At 45.0% G+C, this 15000-nt stretch overlaps 2 protein-coding genes across 2 annotated transcripts in view; both read right to left on the bottom strand.

Moving 5' to 3' along the window:
- The window catches only part of rab11fip4b (RAB11 family interacting protein 4 (class II) b), a gene marked incomplete at both ends in the record, with an annotated part of 88574 nt that extends 82911 nt beyond the window's left edge, over window positions 1–5663 (bottom strand). Inside the window, one exon of the mRNA XM_080550652.1 lies at window positions 5508–5663. Within this exon, the coding sequence (XP_080406778.1) occupies window positions 5508–5663 (156 nt within the window). The remainder of the gene's footprint in view (window positions 1–5507) is intronic.
- Window positions 5664–12327: 6664 nt separating this feature from the next.
- The window catches only part of rnaseh2a (ribonuclease H2, subunit A), a 7871-nt gene continuing 5198 nt past the window's right edge, over window positions 12328–15000 (bottom strand). The window contains exons 8-9 of the mRNA XM_080524885.1: window positions 14922–15000; window positions 12328–12562 (exon numbers count right to left, since the gene is read on the bottom strand). The exon at window positions 14922–15000 is cut by the window's right edge and continues 45 nt beyond it. Coding sequence (XP_080381011.1) covers window positions 12406–12562; window positions 14922–15000 — 236 coding nt within the window. The 3' untranslated portion in view covers window positions 12328–12405. The remainder of the gene's footprint in view (window positions 12563–14921) is intronic.

The raw sequence follows: 15000 nt of genomic DNA, 5'->3' as shown, positions 1-15000 counted from the left end.
TGCATCCCTAATGTAAACTGGCAGTGCATTCCACAATTTGGGTGCATAAAATGAGAATGCAGCCTCACCAAATCTCTTCTTTTGTACATGTGGTACACAGAGAAAACCAGCATCAGAAGACCTGAGCTCTATTGGGCTGATATGCTAGCAAAAGGTCTTTCAAATATTCTGGTGCTATGCCAGTGAGAGCTTTATAAACAAGCAGAAGGATCTTGAAATCTATTCTGAACTTAACAGGAAGCCAGTGTAGAGTTTCTAAAATAGGAGTTATATGAGCTCGTCTGCTTGTTTTGGTTAAAACTCTCGCTGCTGCATTTTGGACTAATTGCAGTTGGCCAATAGCTTTCTTCGGAAGACCAGAAAGGAGACTGTTATAAGAAATAGACGTCTAAAACATTATATACAGTAACAGTCCCGTATGATTGAACATCCCCCAGCCTGACTCTGTGACCAGCCGCCCTCCCACTACCAACCCACGTATTTCATGTGGGCTGATCTGGAGTGGAGACAGCAGCTACAGTATGCTGCGGAATTATGTATAATGCACTTCAGATGCTGCTCACAGCTCCTTCAACATCAGAGTAGCTACTTTTAGAATAAGCCTAGTAAAACTGTGTCATAAAAGTGTAAATACGTGACGTTAGAGGGCTGCCAGATTCATGCGGAATTTGTTAATCTTCGGTATTAAATTAAATTATTAAAATCTGGTTTCACAGACAAGGCTTAAGACTAATCCTAGACTAAAAAGCATCTTCAATGGAGATTCATTAATGAGGGCCGGTTTCACAGACAAGGTTTTAAGCCTAGTCCTGGACTAAATCACACTTTCAACGTAACATCTCCATTGAAGATGCTTTTTAGTCCAGGACTAGGCCTCGTCTGTGAAACCGGCCCTGAAAGCGTGATTTAGTCCAGGACTAGGCTTAAGCCTTGTCTACGAAACTGGCTAATATCTTATAGAGCAGTGAGATTTCAGCCTAGCAGAGAAACTGAGATAGTGATACTGAACTAGTTGCTATTACGGTTGACAGTAAAGTTGCTGCCTGTTTCTAAGAAGCTCTACAAACTCAACAAAAACGAAGCGTGTGAAAGCGTGAAATCCCCTGTCCTGGTGGTATTGAGAGTCTCGTAAAGTTGAATCCAGGGCCCAATAAAATTAATAAAATCAGAATGATTATTATTATTTTTTTTGCTATCCAGGATCAGTTCGAGCCCCCCCCCCCCCCCACCAACTAATACATTTGTAAGTAAGTGAATCATCTATCCACCAGTCATAGCAGGAAAGGAGGAGGTGTTGAAGAGGTCTCGTGGAAGAGGTGGATCAGTTAAGGTGTAGCCTGAAGAGATGGAGGTCTTCAGTCTACGGCAGAAGATAGGGAGTGACTCCTGCAGTCCTGACAGCGGTGGGAAGCTCGTTCCACCGGCGGGGCGCCCGCCAGGACAGTGAAGAGTCGTGACCGGGTAGCACGACTGCTGCATCCACGTAGAGGCGGTGGGGCCAGTCGACCTCAGTAGAGCCTCTCGCAGTACGCTTTATTGTAACGCTGAATGACTGACAGCTGAAGGCTTAGGGAACAGGCTTACATCTCACACCAGCCCCATTTGAGATTCACCAAGATTCCCATTCGGGTTGAAATCGAGGCACTTAGAATATGCAGGGATTAGGCTATATATTTCCCCCACTGGGTAAAAAGACCTACCGGTACTTGCGTTGAATGTTAATACTACACATACATCTTATCTAACACCCCCGCGCTGCATCAGCCGACAGTATCTATAAATAGCGACCAGTAGTACCGCACCACATATTGCCTTTTTAACTCCTATCCACCTCAAACAAATGCTCATGCTTGATGCGCTGTGTCCCTAAGGAGCCAATCAGCACTAATGTTGCTGCAGAAGTGATGTACAACAGAACACCTGGGAGACCAATCAACTATAATATTCCTACTTGGTGACATACAGTTGAGACAAAAGGGACTTGTCTCTTGTGTACACGCAGCGAATGAACAACAACCTATCAAGAAATGAAGGACAAGGGCAAAATAATAATACCATTGTCATTGTGATAGCTTTATCAGCTATTATTGCACCTATTGGAATGTAATATAATATATTAGCCTATATATAGGCCTACAGTATATACTGTATATATATAGGCTTATATAACGTATACCATTTAGTTTTGTTTATACAAGGCAACTTACATTGCATTGAATGCATACATTTGTCAGTATATATGGTCCCAGCAGGAATCGAACCCCCAACCTAAGAATTGTTAACGGCCAAGCTCCACCTGCTGCGTTGCATCAACTCGCCATCGGCGTTGCGTCAACTTCCCGTTGTCCAAGCTCCACCTACTGCGTTGCGTCAACGTTGCGTCAACGTCAACGTTCTACTCTAGCTCCACTGTCATTTTTTAAGTGTGGACCCGATCTCACCCCATGCTCGGTCCTTCACCTGGGCATCATGATACAATCTGTCATTTGTCGCATTATTTTATTTATTTTTTTCGACCTCAAGGATCAGCCGTTCGTCGTCCATTCCTGCAACAAGCTTTCAAGCACCTGTGGTGATTGACAGCTGACTCGCGTGAATAGCAATTCGCAATAGCTGAGTAGTTGGCTACAAGCATTTTCAATCTGGTATTATCTCTATTAACCGCTGTGGTGATTTAACAGCTGATAAAAAAATTATAATATATATATCATAATATCAAGTGCACTACAAACAGAGTAAAACAATAAAACAACACCAGAAAACAACCAATAGGCTATACAATTATAACCAACAACTACAATTGTAAATATACATCTCACGCCCCACGTGGGGCAAATATATGTCTCATTGTGACGTCTGCGTCCACCGTCAAAAATCAAACTTTTTTGAATGTCTACTTTGGACGCAGCCATCGGACGCAACGCTGACGCAACGCAACGCTGACGCAACGCAGCAGGTGGAGCACCTTTCATTGATTACAGTGCATTTGATCCCAATTTCGGACGCAACGCACATTAGACGCAACGCTGACGCAACGCCCGATGGCCATGGTGGAGCTTGGCCGTTACGCCGCGTGCACACCGCGGACCGTGACCCACCGTTCTGGCGCAACCTGGTGGGATGGACTTGACGTACTTCAACGTGCGATGCAGATGCAAAGCTCTACTCGTGTTGCTAGCGAAGTTTCCCACAGAAGTGGGGAAAAAAACGTCAGATCAGATATATAAACGGGTTATTTTGATAAACTGGACACATTTTGTGAATATATATGGTTACTTTCTCGCCTGAAAACATATAAAAACTTCATAAAATGACATATTAACACTTGTAGAGCCAAATTACAGATTTTAGCCAATGGCGGCCAAAATTGAGGATTTTAAATCTGAGGCGAGAGCTCTGGGCAAGAAACTACTTCCGGTTTACTTCCGGTTGTTTTGACGGATCCAACGCAACGCAAAAAGCAGTTTTTTTTTTACTGATTGCCGCACCCTGCCGGTCAAGAAACGCAATGCAGAGCAACGCAACTGATCAACGCAACGGCCCCATTGAGATGAATGACTTCCGGTGCAACGCAATGGCCCTGTGTGCACGCAGTGGTCCATAATGCACAGCTGGGTCTCATACCAGAGGCCACTGTGGCCACTGCAGACGTGTCCCACTATCCTCATTTTGTGGTGACAGAAACTGACCACTACCAGGGGTGTATTCCATCAACATTGCTAAAGGAAAATCCAGGCTTATTCTGATAAATGTCGCGAGACTTAGACTTCCTAGATTCCTTTAGCTACATTGATGAAATACCGACCAGTCCAGTCGGAGAAAGACAAAATTAAGGAACCAACACAATTGCACACTGTCTCCCCCTGCCCTTGTTTGACTACGGTAAGTAGGTTACCACTAAAACACATTAGGACTTAACGAGCTTCAGTTTTAGGACATTAGGGCCTTCCTTCCAGCTGGGGACTACACCACCAGAGACAGGCTGGCTGACACAGATTCCCTACACTTGAAGATGTCAACACGCTCCATATTTCCCTCTTACTTTAACAACTCGTAACTCATAATCTGATCCATTAGGTGTTTATTAATGCCTGTGTGGTGTTCTTTTTAAAAATGTTTACATTTTTGAGTTAGTAATTCATAAAATACTAAGGTTCCATCTCACAAAACGTAATGGAATGTAAAAACGTTGACGCTCAATATCTCTGAACTACCCTAGACGGAGATAGAACCTTATCATTCTAAGCTCACGAGATTCCCTACACTTGAAAAGGAGTTTCGAGGATGACTGGTGGAGGGAGGCAATTAGTAGAATCAATTCTACTACTTCATGTGCAAGACTGGGCCTCATCCAATTCAAGGTGTTCCACAGGCTCCACTATTCTAAAGCCAGACTGACAGAAATATTCCCAGAACTGGATGACAAATGTGATCGGTGTAGCCACACCCCCGCCAACCTTAGTCACATGTTTTACTTTTGTCCCAAATTGCAACCATTTTGGGAAACATTTTTCAGGACTCTGTCAACTATTTGGGGTGTATATTTACAACCCTGCCCTCAGATATCCATTTTCGGAGTCCCCAAAACCATCCTCAACCTAAATAATATTCAGAAAGATGTAATATCATTCTCTTCTCTCATAGCTCGGAGAAGAATCCTTTTATATTGGAAGTCCACTAGCCCCCCAACAATCAACTCATGGATAGAGGACATGATGACATTTATAAAACTGGAAAAAATTAAATTTACACTTAGGGGTTCCTCTCGGAACTTTCTTGCCAGATGGAAACCATTTTTGTCACATATAGACAATATGTCTGAACTTCCAGAGTACATTTTTCCTTCTACACTCTGTTTTCCTGTAATTATCAATTATTATTTTATTTTTTACATTTTTGCTCTCACCAACTCATTTTCATTTTTAGACCCCTCTGAGCAATCTTTTCTCTTTTTTCTTCTTTCTTTCTTTCCTTCTTTCGTTTTCTCTCTTTTTTTCTTAGGTATTTAGACTATAATTTGTCTTCAAATAATGTGATATGCTTGCATTGTATGTACTTATGTGTAAAGAAAATAATAAAAAAGCTATATATAAAAAAGAAAAGAAAATGTCTACACGCTCCATATTTCCCTCTTACTTTAACAACTGTTAAACAATTAAATTGCAAAAATCCAGAAAAGAAAACCAGGTGTAGCTCACCTTTACAGACTAATAACTTTGTAATGGCCTATTGTTAAAGGAACTTAATTTCAACAGCTCTAAGGTAATGGCAGACTTACAGTATTGATTGTTTTCAACTGTTTACATTTGCCCTGCAGTCTACATGTGTGTGTCATTCATTCCTGGGATGTTCCGGTACTACTTTGACCAATAACATGAATCACAATAGTGTGATTATAAATAAACAGTGAGCAACATTGCCTATGTTGTTTAATGTTTGTTATGTTATGTTTGTTTTATGGCTTGTAGGCTACTAATACTCCATCAGCATCAACACACACATCTCACCTCGTCTCCTTGACCAAACTGTGAACCGAGGTTGACGAAATGCTCAACGCGAATGTAGCCGTCCGAGTCTTCGTCGCACACGTCGAAGACTTCTTTTAGTTTCCCCAGGAACAGCAGGAGCTGTGGCGGGTCGGGGAGGAGGGCTTTCCCGTCCATTTGGAGTCGGAGCTGTTCTTCGGGACGACATTGACCGGACTGGTTCCACCACGGCGGTGCGGTGAGCGCCATCGCGACGAACCCGGGTGGTGCGTTCGTAAACACGCTCTGGAAATATGATTTTGATTGATTGATTGAAAACTTTATTAGAAGATTTGCAGAAGTAGGTACATGAAAGTACATATTACATACAAGGTCAACTAACAGGATAAAAACCCAAGAAAGCCACTGGCTTATTTCAATTGGGGTCCTTGATTCTCAATTCATCGTTACATGTAAGACAGACAAAAAAGCTAGTACTATCTACAAGATAATACAGACAAATAACTATTACTATCTACAAGATAAACACACATCCATCATGGGAAGAACAATACAACAAAACATAAGGTATGTACAGCGGGTAGGACAGGTGGGGACATACACCACAGGTGGGGGCGGGGGACAAAACACCAAGTATGTACAGTGGGTAGTTCGGGTCTTTTAATCTGATTTTTGATTTAGAGGGTCCAGTTACGGATTGCAGCCTCCTGTAAATGTTTTTTGAGAGTGGTTTTGAAGGTGGGCAGTGTTTTGCACTCCTTTAAGATTATAGGAAGGGCGTTCCACATTTTTACTGCATAGTTTGCAAACGAGTTTAACCCCTTGTTTGTGGTGCAACGCGGTTGAACGTGGTTCGTGGAGCTTCCTCTGGTGTTGTATGTGTGGACGTTGTTCACTTTTTGGAAGTATGTTGACAGGTACTTGGGTGTCTTTGTGGTGTAGCGTATCTTGAAGACCAGGCCCAGTGCAAGCTGCTGCACTCTGTCAACTACTCGTAGCCAATCAAGGCTCAAAAAATGAGCAGCGGTTAGATGTGTCCTAGGGTTGAGACCTAGCAGAAGCCTAACCAGTTTATTTTGGGCTGTCTGGAGTCTTGTTTTATGGGCCTTTGTGGTTCTATAGTACCATGATGTTACGGCATAGTCGAAGTGACATTGAATGAGAGCTCCTGATAGGGTCCTCAGTGTGTTTTTACTGACAAGTGAGGATATCCTGTACAAGAATCTAGTTCTATGGTTAACTTTTTTGATTACTTTTGCTGCCATTTTATCTCCGGAAAGATTTGCCTCTAAGATGGAGCCCAGGTATGTAATATCCTCTTTTCTTGTGATATTAATGTTACCCACTTTTATTTTAAAATTTTCAGCCTTTCTGAGTTTAGATGGGGATCCGTATAGGATGGTTTCAGTTTTACCTAGGTGTATTGATAGTTTATTGTCAGCTAGCCAGATGCAGATTCTACTCAGTTCAGTGCTTAGCGCTTTTTCCACCTGCAATATGTCCCTGTCAGAGACCAGCAGAGCCGAGTCATCCGCGAACACTCATGGAATGCCTCTTGTCCAATCAAATTACTTGGTCTCTTTATGACGTGGCACCCTGTGTGCGCTCCGGCCGCTGTCGGAGTGAATTTACGAACGCACCCCGAGAGTGGCGCGTGACATCACGACTTCAGAGGACCACTGGATGTCGCGCCAGGAGGAGAGAGATGCAAAGCGATGCACCTGCTCGAGAACTTTCTCAAAGAGAAAGTGGCCCCAAAGTGCTGAAATACCAGTATTTACAATGGTATTTATACTTAAATGATTATTATATAATGTCACATATCTAAAAGAGAAATTATTTAACTTAAACAAACATCCAAACACCATCCATAATCACTCATTATCCCTCAACAGGTGATCTCACCTGTTATCATCTCCTGGACCATTGGCGCCACCTGGTGGTCGTGTTGAGTCACTCCTCTGGCTGGGCTCAGATACATACTCTTTCACTGATTAATAACTGTATAATAACAATAATAATAATAATTTTATTTGTATAGCGCTTTTCCTGCAAACATACTCTTTCACTGATTAATAACTGTATAATAACAACAATAATAATAATAATAATAACTTTTATTTGTATAGCACTTTTCCTGCAACTTCTGCAGCACCTCCTTCTGCACCTCCTCCTTCTGCTGCACCTCCTCCTTCTGCAGCACCTCCTCCTTCTGCTGCACCTCCTCCTTCTGCACCTCCTCCTTCTGCACCTCCTCCTTCTGCTGCACCTCCTCCTTCTGCTGCACCTCCTCCTTCTGCACCTCCTCCTCCTTCTGCACCTCCTCCTCCTTCTGCACCTCCTCCTCCTTCTGCACCTCCTCCTTCTGCACCTCCTCCTTCTGCTGCACCTCCTCCTTCTGCACCTCCTCCTTCTGCTGCACCTCCTCCTTCTGCACCTCCTCCTTCTGCACCTCCTCCTTCTGCACCTCCTCCTTCTGCACCTCCTCCTTCTGCTGCACCTCCTCCTTCTGCACCTCCTCCTTCTGCAGCACCTCCTCCTTCTGCTGCACCTCCTCCTTCTGCTGCACCTCCTCCTTCTGCTGCACCTCCTCCTTCTGCTGCACCTCCTCCTTCTGCAGCACCTCCTCCTTCTGCACCTCCTCCTCCTTCTGCTGCACCTCCTCCTTCTGCACCTCCTCCTTCTGCTGCACCTCCTCCTTCTGCACCTCCTCCTTCTGCAGCACCTCCTTCTGCACCTCCTCCTTCTGCTGCACCTCCTCCTTCTGCACCTCCTCCTTCTGCAGCACCTCCTTCTGCACCTCCTCCTTCTGCAGCACCTCCTCCTTCTGCACCTCCTCCTTCTGCTGCACCTCCTTCTGCTGCACCTCCTCCTTCTGCTGCACCTCCTCCTTCTGCACCTCCTCCTTCTGCTGCACCTCCTCCTTCTGCTGCACCTCCTCCTTCTGCTGCACCTCCTCCTTCTGCACCTCCTTCTGCTGCACCTCCTCCTTCTGCTGCACCTCCTTCTGCACCTCCTCCTTCTGCACCTCCTCCTTCTGCTGCACCTCCTCCTTCTGCTGCACCTCCTCCTTCTGCACCTCCTCCTTCTGCTGCACCTCCTCCTTCTGCACCTCCTCCTTCTGCAGCACCTCCTCCTCCTTCTGCACCTCCTCCTTCTGCAGCACCTCCTCCTCCTTCTGCACCTCCTCCTTCTGCAGCACCTCCTCCTTCTGCTGCACCTCCTCCTTCTGCTGCACCTCCTCCTTCTGCTGCACCTCCTCCTTCTGCACCTCCTCCTTCTGCTGCACCTCCTCCTTCTGCTGCACCTCCTCCTTCTGCTGCACCTCCTCCTCCTGCTGCACCTCCTCCTCCTTCTGCACCTCCTCCTTCTGCTGCACCTCCTCCTTCTGCTGCACCTCCTCCTCCTGCTGCACCTCCTCCTCCTTCTGCACCTCCTCCTTCTGCTGCACCTCCTCCTTCTGCTGCACCTCCTCCTTCTGCAGCACCTCCTCCTCCTTCTGCACCTCCTCCTTCTGCACCTCCTCCTCCTTCTGCAGCACCTCCTTCTGCACCTCCTCCTTCTGCAGCACCTCCTTCTGCACCTCCTCCTTCTGCACCTCCTCCTTCTGCAGCAGGAGAGCTGTGGTGGTGCTGCCGTCGTCTCCGATGAGCTCGAAGAAGATATTGACATCCTCCATCGCCAAACAACTCACCGGTTGCACTGGTTGCTTCAGAATAGCAAATATGAACCACACGTACACATGTTTCTGTCAGTCGTGCTCGATGACATTCAGATCATAAGGAGACCCAAAGGTTATTTTCTTTCTGATTTATAGGACTAACTATCAATGTCCAAATAATATTTGTTGAGCAAGTTTGTGGCTGTGAAAAGAGGCGTGACCTTGTGTTCATGTGCCTTACATAAATAATAGTTGAAAGTAGGGCCAATTCGGCCAATTCAATTTATGTGGATTACATCCGTTGGGAACGTTTGTTTAACGACAGACAGACAATGTAAACAAAATACCAGCTAGTAACAAGACACATTTATACAACAATGTGAAATGAAAAACAAACAAACAATGAAGCCACTTCAGAACAGCTACAGTAGTTGGACTAATCATCTTTTGATCCAATCTGAACCCATTATGTGTGTGTGTGTGTGTGTGTGTGTGTGTGTGTGTGTGTGTGTGTGTGTGTGTGTGTGTGTGTGTGTGTGTGTGTGTGTGTGCGTGTGTGTGTGTGTGTGTGTGTGTGTGTGTGTGTTTGCAGACCTGTGGACCCCTGGGTCTCTAGCCTCTCATCGTCTCTATTCACCTGCTCCTGTTGGGCACAGCATGGAGTAGGTGAACTCTAAAGGCCTGGTGTTTGACCAAAGCGGATATCCCAGTTTAGCTGTTCCCCCGGTGCTTGACCCAGTCACAATCTGTTTACAATCCCATTAACGCAGTCGGAGGCTGGGCTTATTTAGGGATCTGACTTGGGTCATGGGAACACGCAGTAGAGGTTATAAAAGCAGGACAAACTAGTATAGAGGGATGAATGAAGCCGGATCAACGCCTCAACTGAAGACAGACTGTGAAGTGTGGAGAGATCGGGACGTTAAGCCTATTGTGGGTGGGGACAGCTGGGACTGTGTGAGTCGATCTGACCTGAGGCTTACTTCCAGGCAGTCGAGGCAGTGTTAGTGCATCACCAAGCCCCAGAAAAAAGCTCTCAAAGTGGGCTAGTGGGATACAGAGACCCATGGAGCCTATCGCCCAGACCCTGGCCGCTGCAGCCGCTGACGGGGACTCGTTCCCGCGGAGAGCCTTGAGGGCGGTCCCCCGGGGAGCCTCGTCCCAATTCGTGGGGACGTCCATCGTCATCCTGTCCTCGTTCGCTGTGTCCACCGTGGCGATGAACCTCGGCAAGCAGTTCCACGAGTCCAGACAGAAGGCCAACGACAGTTAACAACATCAGTGGACGGGTGTGGATAGGATAGGCCTTAAAGATCGCTTTGAACGTGTTCCTTGTTACATTGACGTGTCTGGTAACACCTGTCACCTGTGTGACTCAAAATCGTCTGTGTGTTGACCATACTACTACTACTTCTCCTACTGCTACTCCTCCTGGACCATCCACCTCTGGCAACAATAGGAGGCATTGCTCTGAGGGAAGTTAATGACTTCCCTAAACCGAATACCTGGGCTCATGGGTCAACTCGTCCGACAAGCTAGCCAGATGTATGGAGGATCGGGATGACTGGAAGCGCCGATGGAGGGCTCGTCCTAGGAGGACCTAGTAGTAGTGATCATAGATTGCTGGGAAAGGAAAACGCCTGCTGGGATTCAAGAGGAAAATATCACACTGTCACACTGAACACCCTGGGGGACGACAGAGGATGATGGAATATCTCAGTAACTGATAACATCTTGGTTGCTATGTCAACAGCAGGGAATGCCAAGACTGTACGAGTTTGGAGGAAGACTTTACCAGGCTTACGCCAATTATGTGATTTACAGTAAACATGTTTAGTATACATGCATCTAATATACTCTTATCTCTTTAATATGTAACAGATCTATTTTTATTGTGTATGTCACTTGTATTCTCAGGGAAGACTGAATATACGTGTTACTGTAAATATAAATCGTTAGAATATAAATATAACTGTACTGCTGCTTAATTGTCATGTTATGACATTTTGAATGTACCATTAAGAGATTATTTCACCAAAGCAATGCACTTATTTGTCTTGATACTCTTTTGGTGCTTTTCCACTACTGGGTTCTTTTTCCTTTCTCCACTGCCAACCGAGCCGTACCAGGCCATAGTACCCGTGCCATTTTTAGTTCCAGTTCGAGAGGGGTACTTTCGGTACTTTTTTGCCAGGCTGCGTGTGACGTGTGACGCTGCAGACCGTTGATTGGTCAATGGAAATCGTCATCCCATGTTCATAGACTTCATCGCTAACCGCTATCTTTAAATACCACAACAGATTTCGCTCTCGGAAAATGTCACTTACTGTTTCTGTAATAACGTATTAATAAAGATTAGAAAAATTATGATTTGAGTGCTGGTCATTAACTATGGGTATCAGAAGGCAGGTAGCAGACTGTATCCAATCAATGCAAGTGCTGTAAAGGATGAGTCCCAGTGCCTGTGTATCATGTCCAGGCTTCAGTGACATTGTGGTGTGGATATCGATGAGTTTACAAACTTAGGTGTGTTTGTTTACGACCACCTGAGGGCAGTGTTCAGCAACAAAAGTTTTTACTTTTAGTAGTTTTTTTGTTTTTCAGCACCAGAGAAGTATTATTCACCAATGAAATTCAGTGCTGGATAATAAACAGGGTTCCTACAAGTTTCAACAAGTCAAATTTAAGACCTTTTTAAATATAATTTTAGACCTTTCGTGACACCATATAGCTTTTTGTCATCCTCGAGGTAATGAAATTAGGGATTTCACTGCCATACAGACAAAAAAGGAAGCAACTTGGACTTTTTTGGTTCCAGCTTGATTAATTTCCGCGTAAATAGATGTGGTCGGACTGATTTCCTTGCAGGATCTCATTTTTAAGACCTAGCACCTCATTTTTAGACCGAATAACTGAAATTCCGGGCCTTTTAAGGCCTTAACATGTGGTTTGCTGGATTTTAGACTTTAAGGCTTTTTAAGACCAGCGCAGGAACCCTGAATAAAATGTTTATACATGAAACCATTTCCTCTTTTCCTGAAACTAATCCTGTGTAGTGACCGTGTAGGACAATGTTTCATACACCGAATAAATGCCGACGTAGACACTGGTTATTAAGAAAAACAAATATCTTTAATGATTCTTTCACACAAAAATACAAGTAGAAAAGAAGACACGTGTTGAGATCTATGTCCTCCTCCACTCAGCACTGGGCCAAGGAAGCAGACAGAGAGTCCTTCTTGTGTGTGTGTGTTCCTCTCAGAGTGTGTCCAGACTCTGTAGTCTCCTCTCGGTGAAGAAGCGGTGGGTCTGGTGGGCGGAGCTCTGGGTCTTGTCGTCCCGGCCGAAGTACGACAACATGGACTTGTTGTTCTTACGGGCCGCTGCCTTCTCCCCGTCCTCTTCATCATCGTCCCTGAGCACGCGCACGCGCGCACACACACACACACACACACACACACACACACACACACACAGCATCAACGGATGTGCCACGGTTCTCTCACACACACACACGCACACGCACACGCCAGGGTTTCCGTTAACCGGTAATTACCGGTCTTTGTCCGGTAAAATTTGTTGAAGTCCGACAAATTGAAAACTCGTCGGACATAAATGTCCGGTGAAAATAATTCCCTCTAAGCACAATTTGAATACAATTCGCTAAAGTTCACATTCTGATTCCTTCTATTTTAAAAAAGACGAATATATAGGCTATGTATTTATTTTATTATGATATGATTTGACACCGGCATGATGATGACTCCTAATGTGTAGGCTGCCTATGCGAAACAGCGGTTGTTTCCGGTGTGCGCTATAACTCGTGCACAATCGAGTCGAGGCAGAGAGGAGGATAGCGATGTTTCTCTCTGTGATAGTGTGATTATGCAAGCCTTTTCTGAAAGGGATGAGAACCCGATTGTTTCAGCTTCTCCCAGGGAGAAAGTGGTAGAGTTACCATCCTCCCCGAGTCCTACCATACCATCCGCTGACAGCCTATCTCTGCCTGTAACCGGCGAGCGATTGCGTGTCGCTCAAGTAGCTGATCAGTCATTAAACAAATGTTTTTTACATGCAGCTAGTGAGGAATCTGAAATAGGGGGCAACGTAGTTTATTTCCTTAACGATGGGATATTAATGCGTAAATGGTCTCCTCCTAATGCAAATGGTTGTGAGTGGAATACTGTAAAACAAGTGGTTGTGCCTGTGGGTTATAGACAACAGTGTTATCTGTAGCACATGAGAGCCAGTGGTCAGGACATTTAGGTATAACTAAAACTTATCAGCTGATATTGAAACATTTCTTTTGGCCCGGACTGAAGGCGGATGTTGCCAAGCACTGCCGCTGTTGCCATACTTGTCAGATGGCGGGTAAGCCTAATCAATCCATTCCACCCGCACCATTGCATCCCATTCCTGCTATAGGGGAGCCATTTGAACGTGTAATAATTGATTGTGTTGGACCTTTGCCTAGGACTAAAAGTGGAAGTCAGTATTTGCTCACTATTATGTGCGCTGCTACTCGTTTTCCCGAAGCTGTTCCGTTGCGTAACATATCAGCCAGCTCAGTGGTGAAAGCTTTAACAACGTTTTTTTCCACATTCGGTCTTCCTCTTGTTATACAATCTGACCAGGGCACTAACTTTCAGTCTAAGCTTTTCAAACAAGCCCTAAGAACGTTAGGGGTACGATGTCACGCCAGAAGCCTACATGCTTGCACTGTTCAATAAAATGTTATACATCTAGACATTGTGGTATTTCTTTATATACGTATCCCAGCCTGCCTATTGTTTCTCAATAAACAGTTATGTTCTCCTCATTGTCATACTCCCGAGTCCGATTAAGTATGATTTGACAGGCAGCTAAACGAAATGCCTTCCCAACCAGCGAGACCTGGTTATAGAAATGACGTTGTTTTATTGATAAAAAAAGGGTAAAACTGGAAAGAGAAAATACTCCCAAACAATTTAACAAACTTCAGTTAACGTAATGTGGAGTCCGTTCATTGATCGATGCTGTCTGTTCAGTTCCCAGTGAGGCGCCCGTTCAGCGCTGGACATAATGGCATAGCGCGCATGCGAATCATGTTATATTATTATATATTATATAGCTCGCATCTAATCGTATCGGATGAGAAATAGACATTAAATGGCATATATAGGCCGCTACACAACAGTAATCACCGCGACAAACAGCTATATTAGATTAGAAAAAAAAAAAGAAAAAAAAATATTTATTTTTTTTATTATATTTTAATATGATGACCGGAATATATCACGTTTGTCCGGTAAATCTAAATCTTCCCGGACACGATGTCCGGCGGCAATTTTTTCTAACGGAAACCCTGGCACACGCACACGCACACACACACACACACACACACAATCAATGGATGTGACACAATTCTCTCTCACACACACACACACACACACACACACACACACACACACAGTATCAATGGATGTGCCACGGTTCTCACACACACTCACTCACTCACTCACTCACTCACTCACACACACACACACACACACACACACACACACACACACACACACACACACACACACACACACACACACTCACACTCACACTCACACTCACACTCACACTCACACTCACACTCACAGCCCTCCCTTCCGCTCCAGCCTTCCTCCCCCTAGCCTCGCGCCACACACACACACACACACACACACACACACACACACACACACACACACACACCCTTTCCCTTTCGTTTCAATTCAATATTCAACACATCTTTATTGTTCCCTCACCAGTGGACGGGGACAGCATGGTTCTCCAGCAGGGTCTTGGCAGTGCTCCAGCTGAACCTGACAAACTGGGGGTAGCCGA

The sequence above is a fragment of the Nansenia antarctica genome, assembly GCF_963989245.1.
Source record: "Nansenia antarctica genome assembly, chromosome: 2".
NCBI classification, from domain to species: Eukaryota; Metazoa; Chordata; class Actinopteri; order Argentiniformes; family Microstomatidae; genus Nansenia; species Nansenia antarctica.
The sequence above is the reverse complement of the archived record's forward strand: the minus strand, read 5'-3'. Positions and strand labels throughout refer to the sequence as shown.